Source organism: Leptonychotes weddellii, chromosome 9, assembly GCF_054177405.1.
Source record: "Leptonychotes weddellii isolate Sample4059 chromosome 9, ASM5417740v2, whole genome shotgun sequence".
NCBI lineage: Eukaryota > Metazoa > Chordata > Mammalia > Carnivora > Phocidae > Leptonychotes > Leptonychotes weddellii.
In genome coordinates, this window is record NC_138377.1 from 83,030,745 (window position 1) to 83,055,619 (window position 24,875).

Below are 24,875 nucleotides of genomic sequence, written 5' to 3' on the forward strand. Positions count from 1 at the left end.
GGAAATTTATGGTTTTTCTCATAAGATCACTTTTTATTAAAAAACAAAATGTTATACTGTTGGGTTAGTACTAGGATAAATTAAGCCATAATAAGTTACATTAATTTCCACACACACAGAGATTTCTAGCCATCATTGTTGCTGAAATGATTACCCAGTGATTTGTATTCATTATGAAATGATACAAATAAGCTAAGTGGCCAAACAGCAATCCAAAAATACTGCGTTTTTAAGAGCTACAACATTTCTTAAAATTAAAATATTAAAAAGTACCTAAGAGACTTAATTGGGTTTCTCATCCTTCAAAAGATTTTGGGTTATGATGACCTAGATTAGCTCCAGGAGCAGAGCCTTGTTTACAAAATCTCAGATCTTGGAGAGAAGAAAATGTTCTAGCCTGTTTTTGGCATCATTCATACTACATTGTTTAAAATGAGCTAGAACAGGGGTTATTTATAATCTAAGCTACTGGACAAACACTTTGTCTAATAATATCTTGTGCATACACTAGTCAGACTTACTAAGTATCAAGATCAGGTATATAAGAATTCATTTTAATATCCTATGGTACTCTTTAAAAATTAATATCATCATTATTACATAAAACATGTGCCAAGATGCACTGGGTTGCTCTTTACCTATACCCATACTTCTTTTTTTTTTTTTTTTAAAGATTTTATTTATTTATTTGAGAGAAAGAGAATGAGAGAGAGAAAGCACATGAGAGGGGGGAGGGTCAGAGGGAGAAGCAGACTCCCCGCCGAGCAGGGAGCCCGATGCGGGACTCGATCCCGGGACTCCAGGATCATGACCTGAACCGAAGGCAGTGGCTTAACCAACTGAGCCACCCAGGCGCCCATATACCCATACTTCTTTAAAGACAAGTTCTAGGATGTTGTTAATCTCCTATCATATTATAAAGAACGGTATGTTTGATCCAGCCATCATGAATTTTTTTATTCTGCTAAAAAACGACGTTTTACTAAAAGTATTTCCATGGAAATTAATGTATCTTTCTTACACTTATTTGTCCCTTTGACAATCTAACTTTGTGAAATAAGAATATTTTGTAGATAAAGACACTGAACCATAAAGATTAAGGTAGGTGGTGGATTACCTAGCTGAATCACCTAACCCAGGTTTAATTCCAAATCCTATGTTCTTCTTTTTCTACAACTACCTATCATCGGTACATGTCTTTACCTCTACTAATTATGCCAATAGTCATACAAATGACAGATTCTGCATTTTAAATTTTGGAGAATGTTAGCAGAAAGCTGGTAAAGTGAAACAGCTATAACAGAATTAAATAAACCTCATGTACCTTTAGGAAAAACTCAATTGTTAAGTCCCCAAAGCTCTAATACTCTATTTGCTTGGATTTTTAAAAATTCACTAACTTCAGACTATTTCATATAGTCTTGTTTCCAAAAAATATGTCTAAACTCTCTGGCTACCTGTAACACCTCAAATGCTAACATATCTGAAACTGAACTAATTGTCCTCTGAATGGGATTCACCATTATTATCGCTCCCAATTCCCTAAGCTTACAAAATTTGGAGACAACCAAAATAGCCATTACTTATGTGCTTTTTAAGTGCCTGGCACAACCACTTCATTCAGGTGGTTGTGCCATCATAACAAAATCAGATTATGTCATTATAACAAACCTATGAAATGAGTATTTTTATTGCCTCAATCTCAACCAATGAGGAAAATGAAGCTGAGAAGTTAGGTAATTTGGTCAAGGTTACTCAGAGCAGGTGACAAAACCAGAACCTGAACCCAGGCCCTTCTAATTCTTCCAGATGCTAAAACAATCTCTAGGATTAAATGTGCTGTCAAGTTAATTTAAGGGGTTGGAACTATCACTTTAGTTTTAAATAAAATAGGAAAAAAGAAAAGATTAGCTACCACTGCAGAGCAAGACTAAGTAATGACTTTTGTTTGGGGGGACAGAGTGTTGGGATGGAGCAATGTCAATTGTCTTTGTAATTGTGGGCTGACAAAAAAATTTTAAAGCCATTGCTCCATGTGATACTGTCTCTCAATTACCACCATTCCCTGCCATGTCCCCAAATAGATATTTGGTTCAACCTTATCACATTCAACCAACATGGACTTTGAAAGCACAGATTAAAGGCTGATATTAAGTTTTATTTTACTAAATAGTTTAAAAAAGAAGCAGCTGCTAGAGATTTACAACCAAAATTCACACACCTCACATGCTGCCACAACTCAGTTCCATAAACCCTTCTTTACCAGGGGTGACACTACACTACTAGAGACACAAATGTTTAGTGATCTTTAAAGATACAGAATGTATAAATTCTGTAACTTACTGCATATACCTTTTTGTAGAGAGGGAGACAGTTGTTTTCTTTATCCTCATTTAAATGCTACAATCGGTCAAAACTGTTCATTTTCAACATTATTTTAGTTTATACAATGATGCCACCCAGAAAGCTGGTGGAAAATACTTATCATTGACTACCCTCAATAGTTTCTAACCTTTTAGACCAGGAAGGTTTTAGCTGCATTGCCTAGAGGGCAAAATCAGTAAGGCCTCACGAACTGAGCACTTCAACTGAAACTTGCAATTACTGAGAAATAAATTTCCATTCCTCATTCTCCAAAACAGAATATCCAATACACATACACACACACATACACACACACACACCTTATATTCAAACCAAAAATATTTGAGATTACTACAAATAGAAGAGGGTAGTGGAATGCAGGAGTTCTACAGATCTGTGCAGGCCATCTGATATGCTTTCATCTGGGCCACTTCCCCTACTCCCCACCTGAGCCTCTTTCAACACAGCACAGGGTAACCCTCCAGTCTTGATCTGTCTGTTGACTCAGGAAAAAAGTCAGAAAAGACCACAAGTTCCAGAGGCCATGTTAGTTCTTGCTCATCATTGCATTTCCAGCACAGCACATTATGAAGATTTGTTTCAGAGAAGAGAGGGAAAGGGATCCAAATGTCTCAACTTTTACTATATTTAACAGTAAATTCTAAAAGTGGTTATTTTACCAATATATTATGTAATCACTAATATAATATTTATCGCAGAAGGCATTGTTCATAAGATTTCAGATGACTTTGAACAAAAAGAACATTTTGTCAAAATAGGTGCATTTTAGTAAAAACATCTTAGAATCAAGCATTTCTGAAACAAATTCCAAGTGTTTTGTACTAAATCAAAGCAAGTATTCCATGTTGTCAATCCCTTGATTTATACAAGAGTCCACATAAATTATAAAATATTATATGCAATATCCTACAGAACACAGCTGGGGCAAATTGTCTACCTGAAGCTATACTTAAGCTATTTTATTTTTTTTTTTTTAAAGATTTTGTTTATTTATTTATTTGAGAGAGAGAGAGAGACAGAGAAACAGCATGAGAGGGGATAGGGTCAGAGGGAGAAGCAGGCTCCCCGCTGAGCCGGGAGCCCGATGTGGGACTCGATCCCAGGACTCCGGGATCATGACCTGAGCCGAAGGCAGTCGCTTAACCAACTGAGCCACCCAGGCGCCCTACTTAAGCTATTTTAATACAGAATGAAATATGAATTATGGAGTGTGCTAGTAGGGCAGCAAAATGGCTAATAATTAGGGTGACCATAAAATTATTTGTCTAAACAATGAAACAGAGTGAAAGAAGACAACCGTGAAATAGGATTGGACAGAGGTAACAGACGTAAACCAGGACCATCCCAGGTAGCATTTCCATCCCATCCCAAGAAAATCTGAACTTCTGGCACAGTTAAATAGAGATATAAAATGGTTAACTCAAATTACTTTAATTTTTAAATTTTTTTAAAGATTTTATTTATTTATTTGAGAGAGAGAGACACAGCGAGAGAGGGAACACAAGGGGGGGAGTAGGAGATGGAGAAGCAAGCTTCCCGCGGAGCAGGGAGCCTGATGATCCCAGGACCCTGGGATCACGACCTGAGCTGAAGGCAGATGCTTAATGACTGAGCCACTCAGGCGCCCTGCTTTCATTTTTTAAATGAGAATTTTCTTATTCCGTGAAACTCACTGATGTAAGTCAAAATATAAAATTTATATATTTGAAATAATTTAAATTGTGTATCAGCTTTTCAAATGCTCTTTTAAAAAAGTTAACCATGTACAATTCACTACATCCTAGGATACTTTTGTCTGAAAGGAGAAAGATCAAGTCTTCATCCACAAGGCACTGATGGTGATTAAGCATGCATAGGCAGTTAAATGTTTTTTCAAGTGTCTAATAAATGCCAACTCCATACCAACGACTGTCACAGGAGTGAGAGAGTCAGATGTGTCCCAGCCCTTGGAGAACAAATATTCTAGGGAAGGAGATAATCTAATGTGAGCAAATGAAGGAAACACAAATTATGCTATATGTTCTTTCAGATCCTAAAGCATGCCAGGTTCTTTCTAAATTCAAGACCCTTGCACACACTACTCCCTTGGCCTGGAATGTTCTTCCCCTCAATACTTACATAGTTGGCTCCTTCACATCCTTGGCTCACTTTCTCAGAGATGCCTTACCTAATCATCCTAACCAAAGGGGCTTTTCCCTGCCCTCGGTTAGTCACTCTCTTAGCCTTTGTAGTTTCTCTTCAGAACACTTACAAGATGTACCTATTGGGGTGCTTGGGTGGCTCAGTGGGTTAGCCAACCAACTTGGTTTTGACTCAGGTCATGATCTTAGGGTCATGAGATGGAGCCCCGTGTTGAGCTCTGCACTCAGTGTGGAGTCTGCTTGATGATTATCTCTCCCTCTGCCCCTACCCACCACCAACCCCTCTCTCAAATAAATATATTGTTTAAAAAAGAAAATGAATGGGGCGACTGGGTGGCTCAGTTGTTAAGCATCTGCCTTCGGCTCAGGTCATGATCCCAGGATCCTGGGATCGAGCCCCGCATCGGGCTCCCTGCTCAGCAGGAAGCCTGCTTCTCCCTCTCCCACTCCCCCTGCTTGTGTTCCCTCTCTCGCTGTGTGTCTCTGTCAAAATAAAAAATCTTTAAAAAAAAAAATGAATATGTACATATCCTACTTGAAGAAATGTTAATATATTAATAGGTAACATTTTATTATTTCTTCAGAATCAAGTAACTATTCTAAGCACTTTACATGGATTACCTCATTTAATCACTATGATAGCCCTTTTAGTACTATAGCTAGCCCTGTTTTTCATATGACAAAATTAAAGACAGATTTTTCTCTGTATTTCCATATAATAAGCTTACACTGCTAACTGATTTTTAATTTCACATTATCTCTAATTTCATTTATTTTTTTTTCTTTTTAGCATCCTGTTTCAAGGATGAAATATGCCTTTCACTTCGAGTCTATTACCATTTGACTTTCTTCTGAAAGTAGGTATATTTTATTTGGAGAATAATGTTAAAATAAAATCACCTAGTCTATGTTTCTTCCAAGTTCCTTGAGGGAGGCTGATTGATCATTAGGTCATTTCTGGTGCAGAAACTAGAGGCAGCTGTGCTCTTGCTAGAGGTAGAAGTATAGACACACTAGACTGGCTAGCAGGAAATTTGAGTTTTACTTTCATCATTGGACAGATTACTTCTTTTTCTCTGGGTCTTGTTTTCCTAACTGTAAACATAAAAGACTCACTATTTCTAATGACCTTTCCAACTCTGATTTCTAGCAATAGCATGATTTTCAAAGTACCTTCAGAATAACAAAAGGATTTTAGTGTCCTGAGCTCTTGGTGATGAAATTTAATCTGTACCACTAAGTAACCTGAGGATTTTTTTTTTCACTGTTAGCTATTCAGAGTTCCCTGGCAGATACCTGAACCCTGCAACAGAAGCTACAAGAAGAAGCACAGGTCAGGGCTGTTATATGCTGGACTGTAGAAATCTGCCTCCAGGACCAGCATTTAATCGACACAATCACTAAGATTTGAACACACTTCCTCAAAAGCATAGGTATATTCCTTATCCCAACTTCTGAATGAGTATTCCAACTTAACACACATTTCAGACAAACAATTTTTAAGGAGTTATGAATGATGGGATCTAAGATTTCCTGCTTTGTGCTCTTTCTACCACAATACACTGAACAAATCCCTCCTAGGGACAAAAAAAAATTTTTTTTTTTGAAGCTTTGGTGTGAAAATGTTTATTTGGTTGGGTGGCGGGGAGGAGACACGTCCATTCCCTCCTTAACACAGGTAGGAAAGCTTATTCAGTATTGGGGGCGGGGGGGGTCTCCTTACTCCCATAGTTCACATGTGGTTGGAAGATACAAAGGCCTCTAATCCCAGAGTTTATGATGTTTCTGCCAGCAAATGTCTGAAATGAGAGAAAAATTTCCAATTTTATCCTATTTTTCTATTTGTTATAACACACAGCTGCTTTAACAGTGCAGTTTAACTATTCTGACAAAAGAGTATCTAGCCAATAGCTATGGCATTGTCAGTATTATATACATGTTAATATTCCCAAGAATTTTCATAGAAGGGAACAAGAATCCCTCATACAATTACAAAGAATGGTGGCAAAGGGGAAAAAAATGGAGAAGAAAAAAGATTAGCCAACAGTAGAGATGTCAGGTAATTTTTATAATATCAGGTCATAATGTAATATTGAGAGCTAAAAAATGATTTTAGGGGCGCCTGGGTGGCTCAGCCGTTAAGCGTCTGCCTTCGGCTCAGGTCATGATCCCAGGGTCCTGGGATCGAGCCCCGCATCGGGCTCCCTGCTCAGCGGGAAGCCTGCTTCTCCCTCTCCCACTCCCCCTGCTTGTGTTCCCTCTCTCCCTCTGTCGCTCTCTGTCAAATAAATAAATAAAATCTTAAAAAAAAAAAAGATTTTAAGACTGCCAGGTATTCAATAATAATTCTCTGTTGGTTTATAATGAAATTAAATAATAGAAATATACTGTCAAGGGTGCCTGGCTGGCTCAGAGCAGCGTGTGACTCTTGATCTCAGCGTTGTGATTTCAAGCCCCACATGGGGTGTAGAGATTAAATAAATAAAACTAAAAAAAAAAAAAAAAAAAGAAATATAATGCCAAATTATTCTTCCAAAAAGTTCTCTTTAATCAGACCAAACTACTTAATGATGCCCACTATCAAGTGAATGAAGCTCAAACCCCTTAGTGTGACGACATTCAAAACCCTAATTTTCCTCATTCATAACTCCTACAATTTATGTTAGTCTACCTGCTATCCCTTGAACATCTTAATTGCTCAAATTGTCCTCTTTTTCAGTCCTCCCTGTCTCAAACTCTGTAAACTTCTACCTATCCCAAACATACCTGTCTTTTAAGTCTCAATTCAGCTGTTGTCTTGGACAAAGAGTCTTTGCCATGAAATTAATCACTCCAGCTGAAATTATTTCCTACAAACTCTGATGGTAGACATTTTTACCATTTATTCCATTATCAAATGCCTTATGTTTGTATAGTTATTTCATCTGGTCCTCTAATAACTTTGAGAAGTGGGCATAAATATTCCCATTTAGAAACAAAAACTGATACTGGAGAGTTAATTCTTAGGGTTATAAAACTAATAAATCACAGGAAAAAAAATGTATAAAATTTTCCAGTAATAATGAGTTTTATGGTATATCACAAAGATAACTAAAATTCATGCAAACATTCATTTAATAATAAATTATTTATTGAGCAGCTACTAAACGTCAGGTATCAGTCCACACATCGGGAAACATAGCAGTGAACAAACATCACTAAGTCCCTGCCCTCATGAAGCTTACATTCCTATTGGGGAGAAAAACAAAAAAGTAAATAAATAAATATAGAACATCAGATCAAGCAGTGATAAGGACTACAAAGAGGAGTAATGCAGTGTAAAGAGAAAAGAGCTGTACTTTTCCTAGGATGGTCAAGAAGGCTTCTTTGAGGAGGTGACAACGGAGCACAAAGTCAAATGAAGGACAGGGTCATGAGATATGTATTCCAGAAGGGGACAGAAAATGCTAAGGCCCCATGATGTCAACGTGCTTGTGACTGAAGAACAAGATCAATGTGCCAAGAGTGCAGGGATCTTAGAATACTAAAAAAATGAGGTAGAGAGGTAGCCTGAGGCTTTAGGATTAAAAGCATAATTCCTCCCAATTCAAATATAATTCTTTTCAATCAAAAAAAAATCTTGTAATTTCATCAATACTCATTATTCTCTTAAATCTATTTTGTCCAAGTATTTTTTAAGCTAAATAAGGAAAAATCTGCAAATATCTTAATTGTCCTATATACATGACCTAATTTTTTTCCCCAAACACCAATACTTTTACTCACTTCTACCTTTACATATGCTTACAGTATAATCTAAAACCTTTCTAAATGTTGTTCAATATCAGGGTCTAACTCCTTTTCTGTAACAGGAACCAATTTACTTCCTTAAAAGGCAACATGACTAAAGACAATATTGGGACAACTTGGGAAATGTGAATATAAACTATACGTTAGATATTAGCATTGTGCCAGTGTTTGATTCCTTGAGTATGATAAGTGCATTGCAGGTATATAGGAGAATGTTCGTACTTTTAGGAGGTACATGCAGTTGTGATAGTAAATGTCTGGCTCTGGAGAGGGAAAAAACCTGGGTTTTTTTGTTTGTTTGTTTTTTTTAAAGATTTTTATTTATTCATTTGACAGAGATAGACACAACGAGAGAGGGAACACAAGCAGGGTGAATGGGAGAGGGAGAAGCAGGCCTCCCGCAGAGCGAGGAGCCCGATGTGGGGCTCGATCCCAGGACTCTGAGATCATGACCTGAGCCGAAGGCAGACGCTTAACGACTGAGCCACCCAGGCGCCCCTAAAAACCTGGTTTTTGACATTGCCAATTTCTATGTTGTAAATGGCCACTATAGAGGATTACAAGCAACTGACTTGAAACAGAAATGGGAAGAAATGTACACAATCACCTTTCATGAACTGATACCAGTCGGTTCCAAGTTGAAGTACTCAGGGTTGAAGTATCATGTCTACAACTTACTCTCAAATTATGAAAACAAAAAACAAAAATGAAAACCCCCGTGTCTATTTAATTTACCCACCTGCCTATTGAGAGATAAAATGAAAGTGGTAAGATGTTCACAATTAACCAATGAAAAGGCATTTGATTAATGGTATGATTCAACTTTTCTGTGGGTTTAAATTTTTTAAAAATTAGATATAAATTATAGAGCAAGCAACGTAGGAAGTTTAAAGAACTCCTATAGCCAATTCTTTTGTAAAATGATTAAATCAGAATTTTGTGCATTAGTATCCTTTGATCAAGTACACCAAATATGACAGTTTTAACCTAAAGTTATTTTTTAAGACCACCATCTCTTAAGGAGGGCACTAGTCATGATGAGCAATGGGTGTTATACTGTAAGTGATGAATCACTAAATTCTATTCCTGAAACCACTATTATACTATGTTAACTAGAATTTAAATAAAAATTTGGGTGGAGGGCGCCTGGGTGGCTCAGTTGGTTAAGCGACTGCCTTCGGCTCAGGTCATGATCCTGGAGTCCCTGGATCGAGTCCCGCATCGGGCTGCCTGCTCGGTAGGGAGTCTGCTTCTCCCTCTGACCCTCCCCCCTCTCATGTGCTCTCTCTCATTCTCTCTCTCTCAAATAAATAAATAAAATCTTTAAAAAATAAAAAAAATTTAAAAAAAAAATAAAAATTTGGGTGGAAAAAAGCAGTTTTCCAATATTAAGTGATAAAATTACATATTCTTTCACTATTATAAATTTATATAGAAATAACCCACTAGAGGGCGCCTGGGTGGCTCAGATGGCTGGGCGTCTGCCTTCGGCTCAGGTCATGATCTCAGGGTCCTGGGATCCAGCGCCCCATCGGGCTCCCTGCTCCTTGGGAGCCTGCTTCTCCCTCTGCCTCTCTCTCTCTGTCTCTCATGAATAAATAAATAAAATCTTAAAAAAAAAAAAAAGAAATAACCCACTAGGGGTGCACCTGGGTGGCTCAGTTGGTTAAGTGTCCGATTCTTCATTTCGGCTCAGGTCATAATCTCTCTCTCCCTCTGCCCTCCACCTCCGCTCATGCTGTCTCTCTCTCTCAAAAAAAAAGAAAAGAAAAGAAAAAGAAATATGAGGGGCGCCTAGGTGGCTCAGCCCTTAAGCGTCTGCCTTCGGCTCAGGTCATGATCCCAGGGTCCTGGGATCGAGTCCCGCATCAGGCTCCCTGCTCTGCGGGAAGCCTGCTTCTCCCTCTCCCACTCCCCCTGCTTGTGTTCCCTCTCTCCCTCTCTCTCTGTCAAATAAATAAAATCTTTAAAAAAAAAAAAAGAAAGAAATATGATACCACTTCACAAAAGAAAATTGTTAATTTGGTTAAAAAATGTAAAAGAATTTTCTAGATGTGAGGATAAGCTTTATAAATGGCCGGATTTCAGATACTGATAACAAATTTTAATTCCATTCAAGAACATATAAGTTTGGTAAGCAGGAGAATAAAAAATGGAAAATTCATATTAATTTAAAACATTAATCCCAATGAAAAATCAGTTGTGCTCCCAAAGGATAAGTTGTTTTTTAAGATTTATTTATCTAGGGGCGACTGGGTGGCTCAGTCATTAAGCCTCTGCCTTCGGCTCAGGTCATGATCCCAGGGTCCTGCTCAGTGGGGAGCCTGCTTCTCCCTCTCCCACTCCCCCTGCTTGTGTTCCTGCTCTCGCTATCTCTCTCTCTGTCAAATAAATAAATAAAAACTTAAAAAAAAAAAAAGATTTATTTATCTATTTTATTATTTTTTTATTTTTATTTTTTAAAGATTTTTAAAATTTATTTATTTGACAGAGAGAGACACAGCAAGAGAGGGAACACAAGCAGGAGGAGCGGGAGAGGGACAGGCAGGCTTCCCGCGGAGCAGGGAGCCTGATGCGGGGCTCGATCCCAGGATCCTGGGATCATGACCAGAGCCGAAGGCAGACGCTTAACAACTGAGCCACCCAGGCGCCCCTATTTATCTATTTTAGAGAGAGACAGAGCACACGAGGGGGGGGCGAGGGTTAGAAGGAGAGGAAGACAAGCAGACTCCCTACTAAGCGGGGAGCCCAATGTGGGGCTCAATCTCAGGACCCTGAGATCATGACTTGGGCCGAAATCAAGAGTTGGATGCCTAACTGACTGAGTCACCCAAGTGCTCCTCAAAAGGATAACTTTAAGTCCAAATAATGGTCATACTTGGAATAAATATTATTACTTATTAATAGTGTGAATTATGACTAGGCTAGCCTACCAAAGGTTTTTTAACCTACAATGACCATTACTTGCAGCATCATGGAAGAAGTCTGAATTCAAAGTAGAAGGACCATGCTCCAAGCACTAAAATCAATCCTGGGTAATATTCTGAAATGAAGAAAAAAGCAATTTGGGGCACCATCTCACCACTTAAATATTTTCAACCTCCCTCCAGTGTCCACCTCTGCTTCAATCTCTCTACCCTAACGCTGCTCTAAATGTTCACTGTGGTGTATTATCACCCAGAAATAGTTGGTGTGTTCCAATTACCTACTTTTCCTCTCGCTGCATGCACATTACAGATGTGTAGTTCAATGCTAGTTTTGAGTTCCTCTAGTAGTATATTGCAGAATACAAGATTCAGAGTAACAATAAGGATCTGCTGATCTCTTATGCCTGTAATGACTAGTCTTCAAAACAGAGCATGAAAACACTCATTTCCTCGGTGCAGCTGATTCAAGCTGTGTATCCCTGGAAGTAAAACACTTAGCAATCCCTATCCTGTGCCAGGCATACACTAGGTGCTGAACCATAGATTCTCAGTTCATCTCTCCCACAGTCCTTAAGGTTGATGGTGTTAGAACAAAAAGACCTTAAGTTGAGACAGGCTATGCAATTTGCTCAAGGTCATTTGGCTGGTTAAGTGCTGAAGTTAGAATTTCTATCTGTCTGACCCTAAAGCCTCAGGATTTTAACTCTTTCTGCTTTATAGCATGCTGCTAAAAAGGACTCAGTGAGCCAATTTTATACCAAAATATGGCCATCATTTTAATATTCGTTAAAAATGTTTAATTAAAGGGGCGCCTGGGTGGCTCAGTTGGTTAAGCGACTGCCTTCGGCTCAGGTCATGATCCTGGAGTCCCAGGATCGAGTCCCACATCGGGCTCCCTGCTGAGCAGGGAGTCTGCTTCTCCCTCTGACCCTCCCCCCTCTCATGCGCTCTCTCTCTCTCATTCTCTCTGTCTCAAATAAATAAATAAAAATCTTAAAAAAAAAAATGTTTAATTAAATATATATTTATTAATCTAAGTGAATCTCTAGTTGGTATAATTTTAGTCAGGAGACAGATAACTTTGAAAATAGTAAAAATCAGGCACAATGTGAATGGATGTTTAGTTGAGTGTCCCCAACTAAGATGCGGTTAGCTGTGCTTAGCAGCAGCTGGCCCTTTACTCACCTACACAAATAATTATTCCCACTGGGTAAACTAGTCAACATACATAGCACTTCATAGCTTATAAAGTTCTTTGACACATCTCACCTGAAGCTCAGATGCAACACTTTGAGTCCCGGAACATTTACAGAAGAGAAAACAGGTTTGGGACTTGACCCCAGTCATAGAACTAAGTGATAGAATGGATCCTGAATTTAAACTCTAAATCCTTTGAGTCTTTTTCCTATTAACCTAAGCCTACCTCTTGTACTCATAAACCTGAAGTTCTTCAACCAATTTAACCTCTCTCCCTAGAGAAATAGCCAACAGGAACAAATTCTGCATGGTGGATGGATGGCCGAGAGCTTCCAGTGAATGTTTGTGGGTGGATCATTTGTTAATCAGATGTGTACAAACAGGGACCACCTATACCAAATAGCTTTTGCCTACTCCTTTGTTATTTTACAACACAGTATTTTAATTCAAAGAGATTTAATCCATTTAAAAATATAACCTTCCTTTAAGTTATAGGCAAGTGTATTTAAAATCTATTTTTTAATTGTGCATAAAGTTGTGATAATAGCCTAAGAGTCAATAATTCAAACAAATCCCTAAACTGGCAGAATTTCAGTAGGTGTGAGTACAACAGTGATTGCTGACCTCTGCTTCTACTATTTGCTCCACAAACATTGAGAAACACTAGTAATTCATTCGTTCAACGAATATATATTAAGCACCTCCCATGCACCTACACTGAATCTACCATATATAAGGATATCTGCTAGGTGATGGGAATACAGCTGAATAAGAGACAAGGTTCTTGGCATCAGGGAACTTAAAATCTAGTTGTGGAGACAAACAATTAACAAAAAATGACAAAATGTGGTCAATTCTACGAAGGAAACAAGACTGCTGACATAGAACAACAAAGGGCATCTAATTTAATCAGCTAACATTAATTGCACACTTAAGACAGGGTAGTCAGAGAAAGCCTCTAAGAAAAATGACATTTAAGCCAAGATCAAAAGGAGCCATCCATTTCATGTCTGGAGAGAAAGGCTTTTTAGGCAGAGGGAATAGGCCATACAAGGCCCTGAATGATTGTCAAAAACCCACAAGGTAGCCAGCAGGGATGGGCAGGGTGAACAAGGAGAAAAAAAATGCAAAAGGCCTTCTTACTGGATGATTATCTTTCATATAAAAAGGAAAATATGAGAAAACTCAACTCAGATTATTGCTAAGTATCATGAGTATTACACATCGATTACTGTCCAATATTTTGACTTTGGTACTGGCGTTGTTACCCAGTTTATCCTGTTTCAGCTTAATACAAACGTCTGATATAATGAAGGAACTATTCTGATTTTTCATCCATTTGAGCAAAGACAGAACTACTGACAAATTGACTTTGGTTTACATACTGAAAAAGAAGTACTGTTTCCAGGTACTACAATTTGCTTTTTTCACTACAAAAAAAAAAAAAAAAATCAATATTAAGTTAAAATTTTAAGTCTGACATTACCTCAGTTTTTTTTTATATTATCTCAGTTTTTTAATATCCTCAGCCTTAAATGGGAGGAAAACATTCCCATAACTAGATACAAAGTTGAGAAGACAAAAAAGTAAATAAAATTTTCTTCATTTAATTTTTTTCTATACTTGCTCACAATGTAGAATGCTCAGGTTCCATGGGTTTGTTCACTTTTTGAAAAGGAAATCACCTTTGAAATCATGCTCCCTATATACACATTAGCCTCTGAAGTCTGCCTTCCAATTATCTTTTTTCTCATGCTTCAAAGAAATGACAGTGTTCCATCCACTGAATCATTTCCTTCTTACTAGATGACTGGCAAAAACATGTAGACAGGGAACGTCTGTCAATCCCATTAGTGTCTAATTTCAGAATTTATATCAAGTTATTTAACAGCTACTGATGTGTCAAGACCCATCAGTGTCAATGGATGATAGACCAACAGTAACTTTTGACTTGAGATCACAGTGTGTATGCAAAATATGTACAGTTGAATTAGCCCTTTTGTCTTCCCCATCTTTCTCTAAATAACTGACTTCTTAAGAGTATGTCTCATAATAACAAAAGCAGTTCAGATTTGAATGTTTACTATGTGCCAGCCATAGTTCTCAGCAACTTAAATACATTTATTTAATCCTGAAAATAACCCAAAGCAAGGTACTATTACTCCCCCCATTGTAAAGGTGAGGCAGAGAAAAGTTTTCCAAGATCACAATACCTACCAGATCTACTTTGTGTTTTCCGCAAGCTAGTTTGGTCCCAGTATCTTGTGATATTTTAACATAACTCATTGCTATCCATCAGAGGATTAAGAATATATACCTGAGCCTGCCAGTTGGTTAAGTGACTGCCTTCGGCTCGGGTCATGATCCTGGAGTCCCGGGATCGAGTCCCACATTGGGCTCCCTGCTCAGCAGGGAGTCTGCTTCTCCCTCTGACCCTCCCCACCTTATGCTCTCTCTCCCTATCTCATTCTCTCTCTCAAATAAATAAAAATAAAAATCTTAAAAAAAAAAAAAAAGAATATATACCTGAGCCTGCTTCACATCAGGGCGAGCCCTCTTGTTAGCTGTGCGACCTTGGGTAACTTGCCAAATATCTCTGTGACTCAGTTTCATTGATCTATAAAATGGAGCTGACAAAAGCATCTACTTCCTTGGGCAACTGTGAAGACTACATGAATTATCCATGTAAGCTACTGGGAATAGTGCCTGGCACATAGTATGCACAAGAGTTAGCTGTTATTATTAATATTACCACGATCACCTCCACCTGGGAATTTAATAAAAGGCTGCTCTACTTAATCTAGTCAACATTTCTTTTCTTTTCCTCAGACATCTGTCATTTCTATTGTTTGATTTACATTGGCTAACAATTAACTATTTTAAGTAAACAAGCAAGGCAACTAATTCCCTTGCTATTCTTTTTTTCTAGGTCTTACCAGTTTTTCCTATTTCATTTGCCTAGGAAGGAATTGCTTGAGGCTAACAGAGTTGCAGTATACCCGAGGTAAGTTCTTAAACTGCTGTAATACTAAGGCTAGGGGCGTCTGCCTTGAGCTGAGGTCATGATCCTGGAGTCCTGGGATGGAGCCCTACATCGGGCTCCCTGCTCAGCGGGAAGCCTGCTTCTCCCTCTCCCACTCCCTCTCCCACTCCCCCTGCTTGTGTTCCCTCTCTGTCTCTCTCGCTGTCAAATAAATAAAATCTTTAAAAAAAAAAAAATACTGGGCGCCTGGGTGGCTCAGTGGTTAACTGTCTGCCTTTGGCTCAGGTCATGATCCCAGGGTCCTGGGATCGAGCCCTGCATCGGGCTCTCTGCTCAGTGGGAAGCCTGCTTGTCCCTCTCCCACTCACCCTGCTTGTGTTCCCTCTCTTGCTGTGTCTCTCTCTGTCAAATAATAAATAAAATCTTAAAAAAAAAAAAAATACTGGGCGCCTGGGTGGCTCAGTGGTTAACCGTCTGCCTTTGGCTCAGGTCATGATCCCGGGGTCCTAGGATCGAGCCCCGCATTGGGCTCCCTGCTCTGCAGGAAGCCTACTTCTCCCTCTCCCACTCACCCTGCTTGTGTTCCCTCTTTCGCTGTGTCTCCCTCTGTCAAATAAAGAAATAAAATTCTTAAAAAAAAAAACAAAAAAACTAAGGCTAAAGCCTAAATTTGTATTATAATAAAAAGGATGAGGGGGGAGTTTTAGTTCATTAGGCTGCTGTAACAAAATACCATAAACAAAGTGGCTTATAAACAACAGAAACTTATTTCTCACAGTTCCAGAGGCTGGGAGATCCACAATGAAGGCACCAGCAGATTCAGTCTGGTGAGAGCTGGCTTCCTCATAGATGACCATCTTTTCACCATAACTTGAGATGATGGAAGGGCTTTCTTGGGCCACTTTTATAAGGGCACTAATGCCATTCATGAGGTCTCCATCCTCATGACCTAATCACCTCTCAAAGGCTCCACCTCCTATCACCATCACTTTGTGGGGTTAGGATTTCAACACATGAATTTGGTAGGAAAGGGGGAGGAGACACAAACATTCAATCTATAACAGGGAAAAATTAAGACTACTCCTCTCAGTTTTAACTTCAGAAAACATCTAATTGTTTGGTATTTTGTTTGTGGAACAGGTTTTACACTAATAGTGTTTATTTAAGAATGATAAATGGCCTATAATATGCATTTAAATATGAATTGAAACAGTATATTTAAATTATTAATTTATTGATGATTTACTAGATTTTATAGGTCTTAGTCTTTTGTAATTGTTGATAAGCTCAGATAACCTTCTTAGAATTGTCTAGTGAAAAAACTGTTTCTAACCAAAGCATAAAGCATAGCAAGCGAACATTTTTCAATTAAAAAGATTTTTTAGGGCGCCTGGGTGGCTCAGTTGGTTAAGCGACTGCCTTCGGCTCAGGTCATGATCCTGGAGTCCTGGGATCGAGTCCCGCATCGGGCTCCCTGCTCGGCAGGGAGTCTGCTTCTCCCTCTGATCCTCCATCTCATGCTCTCTCTCTCTGTCTCATTCTCTCTCTCAAATAAATAAATAAAATCTTTAAAAAAAAAAAAAAGATTTTTTATTCTAAGATTTTCATACAACATGAAAAATTTAGGACTTCAGAAATACCACACATATATAACACAAATAATTATTAAACATTAAAACATAAAATATTTTAATTGTTTCTATGTAAAAGCCATGCTTTAGACTTCTAATACTGGGCATTCAATATCTATCTAGGACTAGGTCCAAACTTTGCATCCTTGGGTATAAGGTAGAGTAGTAACATTGTTGACCTCCCAGCTGCCCAGCTCTGGTCAGCAGTTAATGCATTTAATATATTTAAAAATCTATTCCCAGGAAGCTTAGTCCACCCATTCCACCCCCTACATTTTAAGCTGTAATTATAATAACAAATGAAGTATAAAGAAATTATACATATATGTGAAGCATCCTTTCATAGCTTTTATGTTTTCTCAGATGACTACATATTAAAAGCCGATTAAATCTGCTTGAGCCTTAGCAGATTGAACACTATGAATACCAAACAGAACAAAATATGAGGTTATTGCACATCTGATTATTTTTCCTCTGTTGAACATTATTTTGTAACTGGCCAACCATTAAGCATCTAAAATGTCTTAACATGATAAAAGGTACCATTTATTTGAAACCTACTATGTCCTAACCATGGTCATATTTCATTCTAACGACTATAAGTTAGGCTTATTCCCACTGTACACAGAACCTGAGACTCTCAGGGATTAAATAAATAGATGAAGATTACCTAGCTAGCAAGTAGTGGAACAAGGAACAAACGTAGGTCTGATGTGCTAATGATAACATCAAAGACTCATCTTTGGCTGCACTGCCCAAGTAATGTTATGTAACTACTTAAAAATTAAAAAAAAAATTTTTTAGGGGAGCCTCGGTGGCTCAGTCGGTTAAACATCCGACTCTTGATTTTGGCTCTGGTCATGATCTCAGGGTTGTGAGATCCAGCCCCTACTGGGGCTTGGTGCTGTGCGTGGAGCCTGTTTCTGTTTAAGATTCTCTCTCCCTCTCTCTCTTCCCCTCCCCCCCCAATTTTTTTTTTTACCTCAGACTATGGTAAAATACTATAACTACTGTGAAATGTAGCTATTATCCTATACAGTAACGTCTTAGTTATCTGAAAGTACAGTAGCTCTCCTAAGGGAAAGCTCTCACTTTCCCTTAATCAGTTAGCAAGATCCACCAATGCTTTCCCTAGCCTCCATAAAGCAAACTGGCAGACCATAGCAGCGAATAGGGCACTTTCCAGTTGTCTGCACATTTCTATTTCTTCTAGTTGAGTTGTACGCTTAACTAGAATTTGGTGTTTGTTCTCAAAAGTTGTTTATGCCACCCTATTTATAATAACTAATTTATTTAAATATTATACAAACCAATGAAACGAGTGCAAAAAAGTTATTTCTGTGAAAACTGCTGAATACTTTGGCAAGAACATATTTTTTTTTTTTTAAAGATTTATTTATTTATTTGAGAGAGAGAGAGCATGAGAGGGGGAGAGTCAGAGGGAGAAGCAGACCCCCCACTGAGCAGGGAGCCCAATGCGGGACTGGATCCCAGGACTCCAGGATCATGACCTGAGCTGAAGGCAGTTGCTTAACCAACTGAGCCACCCAGGCGCCCCGGCAAGAACATATTTGATGAATATATATTCCTTCTTCCTCCAAAACAATTTCCTGTTGACTTCTGTGTACACAAGACACATGTAAGAGTCTGTGAAACATTAATAATTTTAAAATGTTTTTAAATGTAAAAGATACATCCTCAGATTGCTCTGCAAAGTCTTATTCTACTTTTAAGAAATCAAAACTAGAAATCTCAGGGGAAGGTGGTGGGGGGGACTAGAAATCTTAGGTGTATATTATTGGTGTGATTTATACAAGAAAGATCATACGTAACTTTGAGAAACAGACCCCATTTTACCCCCCAAAAGAACCTTGAGCATAGATAAAAAGATGGGTGAAATAATTAAAGCTGTTATTTTTATGGTTCCTCACTTAAACCGACCTTTTAAACTAGTCAACCAACTACTTATTTAGAAACTCTCTGAAGCTCAGCTGTATCCCACTAAGCAAATATCTCAGTCTCTCTCTACACTAGAATTCATACACTTTACTCAGATTCTGAAAGAAATCTGAAGGGTTCTCCTATTTACTCTTATTTTATAGAGAATTCAGTGTTAAGTATGGTTACTGAGTTTTCTAGGCCAGAGACTAAAAGCAGTGAAATTAAAAGGAGGCAAGAATAAACATTTTAACAACAAAGACTGTTGATAGCATGAGAATTTAAAAATCAGATCTTACAAAAAAAAAAAAAAAGGCTGAAGTGATTTAAGCTAGAGGCAAAAACAACAACAACAACAACAAAAAACCCCTCAAATTTAAATAGCTCTATTGGGCATTTCTAGCCCTATTTTAGAGGTCTGTCCACATATCATGATTACAATGGAAAATATATTTTTGGCATTTAAAGAGTAAAGTTTTAATTATACAGAAAACTCACAGTTTCTTAGACACCAATGTAGAAAAAAGTGAAATATTACTGTCATCTAGCTAAGTATTGCCCATCATTATGCCTTTCCAACTGCAGGTCAAGAAATCAATTCAGTGGGTTGTGACAGCAAATTTTAAAAATAGAAAGTAGAACAGAAAATACAAGACCACACTCACATAGTGTGAAAAGCTTATTTCTGCTTATCTATACTATTTTGCAAAATAAAAGATACTACTTTAAGGCCATGGGCCTGAAGACCCATATTATTATTATGAAATACAGTCTCAATACTAAAGTTGCAAATCTTTACATCATAATGCTAAGGAAAGCTACAATTTTAAAGAGAAAAAAGTCACTTCTTTGAGTCTTAATAAATGTATATTTTTCCTAGTAATCAGTATGTACGTGTGTATATATACTACATAGTATATACCATAGTGTGTGTGTGTGTATACACACAGATATATACAGATATGTTATATATGTTTTATATATATATATATATATATAAAACATTTTATTGTGTTTGGTACTAGTTTGGGCTAAAATAGAGATGTATGCAAATATTATTTTTTAAGCTGTTTACAACCTTAAAGCAAATTTTAACAACAACAACAAAATCCAAAACAAATAGCAACTTTGATTTTATTTGCTTGTTTATTCTGACATGCAATTACTGATCTTGGGGCCATTTTTCCAAAGTCACAACTTTCCAAAAGTCTCAACTTGGCATTCTACACAAGCAACCTCCTTAGTAACAATACACTTGATAGTATTTCATGCATACATAGCTGATTTTAAGAAACAGCCAAACACTTAAAACTAATTTAAACCACTAATGTAAGTATGGCTTTCTCCACTTCTTTCTAGTGTGTTTTAAAAGACACTATTACCAAAGACATATTTTAACCAGAAAAGAAAATTTGTCTTTTAATACACTTTGAAAAAAGTATGGACATAACAACCAGTTTATTACATATCTTTTTAAAAATGAGCATTTAATTCATAGGAGGCTAAATTAACATTTCTAATCTTAAAGGCTTAACTCTTGTCATTTAGTCCAGCTCCCTACCAAATACAATAATCCTCTTCCAACAATGTTGCTTAGTATCAAACCCCCATCTGACCAAAAAGCCTTCACTCCTAACTACTACTATATTAATAACCTTCTCAACTTGGTCCTTGCCATTAATCAAAAGAAGATTGATAGTTTTTAATTCCTTTGAAGTCCTTGAAAAACACAGAGTATACGTCATTCTCATAAATCCAGAAAATACAGGTTTAGAAAGGAAATGACCCATTTACTTATGCTGATATTTAAATAAGCCCCTGGAGTACTTTGCAAACTTTTAGAGTTTGCCTAAAGCACAAAAATCAGCTAGTAAAAGCAATAATCATAATAAAATACTTGTCAACTCAATCTTAAATTTTCTCAATTTATCAGGTTCAAATTCTCAAGGTGAAAACGTTTTTAAACTTTAAAGCTGAAGTTAGATTGATTTTACCTAAAAATGAGTATTGTAAATCTAAAATGATGCCAACTACTGTGGCAACAGATACAAATGCCGTTCCTGATAATCTCATTTTGAGTTACACTAGAGTATCTCTTGAAACTACTACTTTACACTTCTGAAGAATATATCCTCCCATCTAGATCCTAACTTTCCTTCCACATGCCCTTCTCTATCTCACCAGCTGGAACCTGTAACAGAAACAAGCAGTCATATGTAATGGACAAATAATTGATCCTGCTACAAAATTAGGTTAACACTTATAAAATGGGGCACAGGAAAAAAAAATCCTACTTAAGTAAGTCATTTACCTCGGTCTGGCTTCATTTTCACATCCAGTTTCCACCCAGCGTGCTGTAAAGTACACTTGGGGGCTCCTTCAACAGGCTTGCCGCTGATTCTGCGGGTACTGCTCCGTTTTCAAAATGCTAAAAAGGACCAAAATAAAATTAATCTAGTCCTGCTCCGACACCCGAATCTTGCAAGAAACCTCCTGTTAACAGGCCTCTTCCCGGCACTAACTACGATGACAGCACCATCGGCAGCTCTGAAAAAAGCAAAACTCTGTGCACCGCCTCCCCCATCTCCTCGGGCCCCAGCACCCCTCTTCCCCGCCCGTGTGCTCTCCAGGCCAAAGTGTCCTTCCTTGACACAGCGTCTCTGAACCAAAGAAAGATCTATTTATAACCTGGAGGTACAGGCAAGGAAAAAAAAAAAAAGGTTCAAGCAACACAAGCTAACTAACCCCTTCGTAAAAAACGCCGCTGGGAACAGTGGCACCTCCGCAGGGGCTGGTATAGAAATTCTCCGTCCTGCTGCCCGGGCGCAGGAAACTCTTCAAGACCCCTGGCGCCGCGCCAGGAGCTCCGCCCGCCCCGCAGGGCCTCACCTGTGTAATTACCCTCTGGCTAGCCTTCCTGTGGCAACCGCGGCCAAGTTTACACAATAAAAGGGTCAAAAGAAACGCGAGTCCTCTCCTCGAGCCCAGCCCCCCAGCCCCAAACGAACTCTACTGGGCTGTCCTGGGTCGCCCCCCGACCAAGCCCCCAGCCCTGCGCGGCCAGGCCTGAGGTCGGCCCCAGGAGGGGTGTTTACAGCTGGGCGCTCGTCCCTGCTCGGCGCAGCCTGCCCTCCGCCGGCCCCTTCCGTCCCTCCACCGCCCCGGATTTCCTTCAGCCCCGGCGCACCGAGCGCAGCGCCTGCCCCTCTCCCCGCCGGAGAGTTGTTTTCATGGCTCCCTCCACCGACCTCTGCTGACTAACTCGCTCTCCTCTCCCGTCCCAAACCCTCCTCCTGTCGGCACTTCTCTCCGCCGCTCGCCCAGCAGCTCACATCACACTCCCACCTCAGACCCGAGGCTCCGAGAGGCGCAGGGCCGGCAAGAGCGGAGTGTGGCGCGCAGCGGCCCCCGGGGCTGCGTTAGAGGACCATGGGGGCCCGAGACCGCAAGCCCGACGCGGCTCCCCGGCGCCCCTGTGGCCATCCACCCCCGCCTCAGCCGCCGCCTCGCTCCGCTCCCAGCGCTCAGACCGTCCCCCTGCCCGCCTCGCACCCGAGCCCCGCGGCCCCCGGGCTTCGCCCGCCCGTCGCCCCGGCCGGCCCGCTTGCCCCACGCCTCTGCCAGCTCCTCGCCCGCCCGCTGTCTCTAGCTCTGGCGCCCCAGCTCCCGATCCCCCTCGCTCGCCCAGTTCTTTCTCTGCTGTTTGCCCTGTCAAAACACTGCCCGGGTCACGTGTCCCAACAACAGCCAACCCACCGCTCGTCACTTCCTCCCCGGCGGCCTCCGCGGCGGGCGCCCGGTTGTTATGGTAACACTCCTCACGCCCCGGGGCCCTAGCCCCGGGGCCTGGGTTTCGGTGCAGGTGCCCGGCCGCTGCAAGAGCGGGGGGGGGGGCGGAAATGGCAGCTGCGAGGGGCCGGCGGAGGCCGGGAGGCTGGAGAGGCTGCGGGGCCCTGCCCGCGCTGAGAGCCGGCTGCTGGGCGTCTGGGACAGGGACTCGGAGCTGCGCTATTAGAGCACAGGGTAACTGGGGAGATGTCATCCAGGGCCTGCCCCAGACGTGAAGGATAATTATAGTCTTCTCCTCCTCCACTTGGGATGTTGGCTCTGGGTTGTGACGGAGCCCGAGTGGATTGCAGCACATGGTGGAACCCGGGTCTAATGTGGTAGGGACAGAAGAGTGGGCAGCCATGCGCGTCAAGGAGTGAGGAGTTAAAGAACAAGAAGCCCCTCTCACCCTAGATTTCCCCAAATCACTAGAGATTTTAGTAGGATTCAGAACCCAAGCTCCTGAGATACTCCTTTAGCTGTGCTAAAAATAACTTTTACAACATCTAAAACACTGACTCATGGCAGGAGGACACTTTTGACACCGTGTTATTGTTGAGGAGCTGTAATTTTGTTCTCCTATAACAATGTGACATGATGACATTTCGTGTTGTGATGTCGTGTCATCACTTAAACACAAACAGATGACAAGGATCTGCTGTAATTAAAAAAAAACAGTCCTAACAAGGCTGAAGCTATTAGCTACTCAGTTTATAGACAAAGTACATATGGGGTTGTGAGCTTAAAACAGAGACAAAGAGAAGTACAAAATTTGCAATGCTCTTTGGTTTCATCTGAAAAAGTTTTGTTTTTTTTTTTTAGAAATAATTTTGCATACAAGAATCAAAACAGGAAAGTATTAGGGTAAGTCTGAAGGTGATTTGCGTTAGTCTTTGTACTCTTCTGTGGTTTCCAAAGCCCTACAGTATGACTTTTACATCAGAAAAGTTTTTTCTAAAGTACAAGATTGGAAATTGCATTTTTTTTGCCATCTATCAGATACAAGAAATTTTAATTATGAAAAATACTAATTTTCTAGAGGTTTTGATATGTACAGTAAAATTACATTGGCAACTGCAGTGATTAAATTTAAGACTGTATCTAACCCAAACAGGGCAGAACATTCAGGAGGGTAACATTTCATTTTCAGGGAAATGTCCTGGTATCATGAAGATGAAACTTCTGACAAATGGCAACAGTTCCATAATCTATGTAATTGCTACAAATGTTAACTTCCCATGGATCTGACTTTGATATTATTGAATACTGTATTATGTAGTTTCCTTTATGAAATTTTACTTGTTGTACAATCACTTCTCAATTAACCTTGGTAATGGGAGACAGAAAGAACACTTCCAGATAATCCAAAATCCTAAATTTAGCACAACAGCTGGGACCAGATAACAGCTATTGTAAAAGGCTTAGTGGGTGAACAGATCTGGGAGCTAGATCTGTCATTTAGCTCCTCTTCCTCTGCCTAAATGGCAAAAAGTATAAAGACCAGAAAAATGTTGAGAGCAGAAGCCGAGAATATTGGATAATATGGAACACAAAGAATAGTCATTTTAAATAATTAAGTTTTGGGGCACCTGGGTGGCTCAGTTGGTTGGGTGACTGCCTTCGGCTCAGGTCATGATCCTGGAGTCCCGGGATCGAGTCCCGCATCGGGCTCCCTGCTCGGCAGGGAGTCTGCTTCTCCCTCTGACCCTCCTCCCTCTCATGCTCTCTGTCTCTCATTCTCTCTCTCTCAAATAAATAAATAAAATCTTTAAAAAAAAAAAAAGTTAATTAAGTTTTAATAACACATGGATAAATGATGATGCCTGAACATTAGTTAGACTAGCTTTTTTTTTTTTTTTCTAGATGAAGTGTTCCATGATTCATTGTTTGTGCATAACACCCAGTGCTCCATGCAGAATGTGCCCTCCTCAATACCCACCACCAGGCTAACCCATCCTCCCACCCCCTCCCCTCTAGAACCCTCAGTTTGTTTTTCAGAGTCCATTGTCTCTCATGGTTCGTCCACCCCTCCGATTTCCCCCGCTTCATTCTTCCC

General features: G+C 39.6%; 1 protein-coding gene and 2 long non-coding RNA genes across 5 annotated transcripts in view; all 3 read right to left on the reverse strand.

Annotated features, from left to right (window-relative positions):
* ATOSA (atos homolog A) overlaps nt 1-22,685 on the reverse strand; it is a 97,518-nt gene extending 74,833 nt beyond the window's left edge. Inside the window, exons 1-2 of one of the 3 annotated variants that reach the window (XM_081831093.1) lie at nt 22,544-22,685; nt 21,303-21,419 (exon numbers count right to left, since the gene is read on the reverse strand). In XM_081831093.1, the coding sequence (XP_081687219.1) occupies nt 21,303-21,318 (16 nt within the window). In that variant the 5' untranslated portion in view covers nt 21,319-21,419; nt 22,544-22,685. The other 2 variants (XM_031028147.2, XM_006733316.3) reach the window with 2 other exon arrangements.
* LOC145723515 (uncharacterized) lies at nt 12,722-16,811 on the reverse strand. The gene is made up of 2 exons (XR_014148629.1): nt 14,966-16,811; nt 12,722-14,756 (listed from the first exon to the last, which is right to left on the reverse strand). It is a non-coding gene; the product is annotated as an uncharacterized LOC145723515 (long non-coding RNA).
* On the reverse strand, nt 17,002-21,296 carry LOC145723514 (uncharacterized). Its single transcript, XR_014148628.1, has 2 exons — nt 18,601-21,296; nt 17,002-18,403 (listed from the first exon to the last, which is right to left on the reverse strand). It is a non-coding gene; the product is annotated as an uncharacterized LOC145723514 (long non-coding RNA).
* Nucleotides 22,686-24,875: the final 2,190 nt, after the last annotated feature.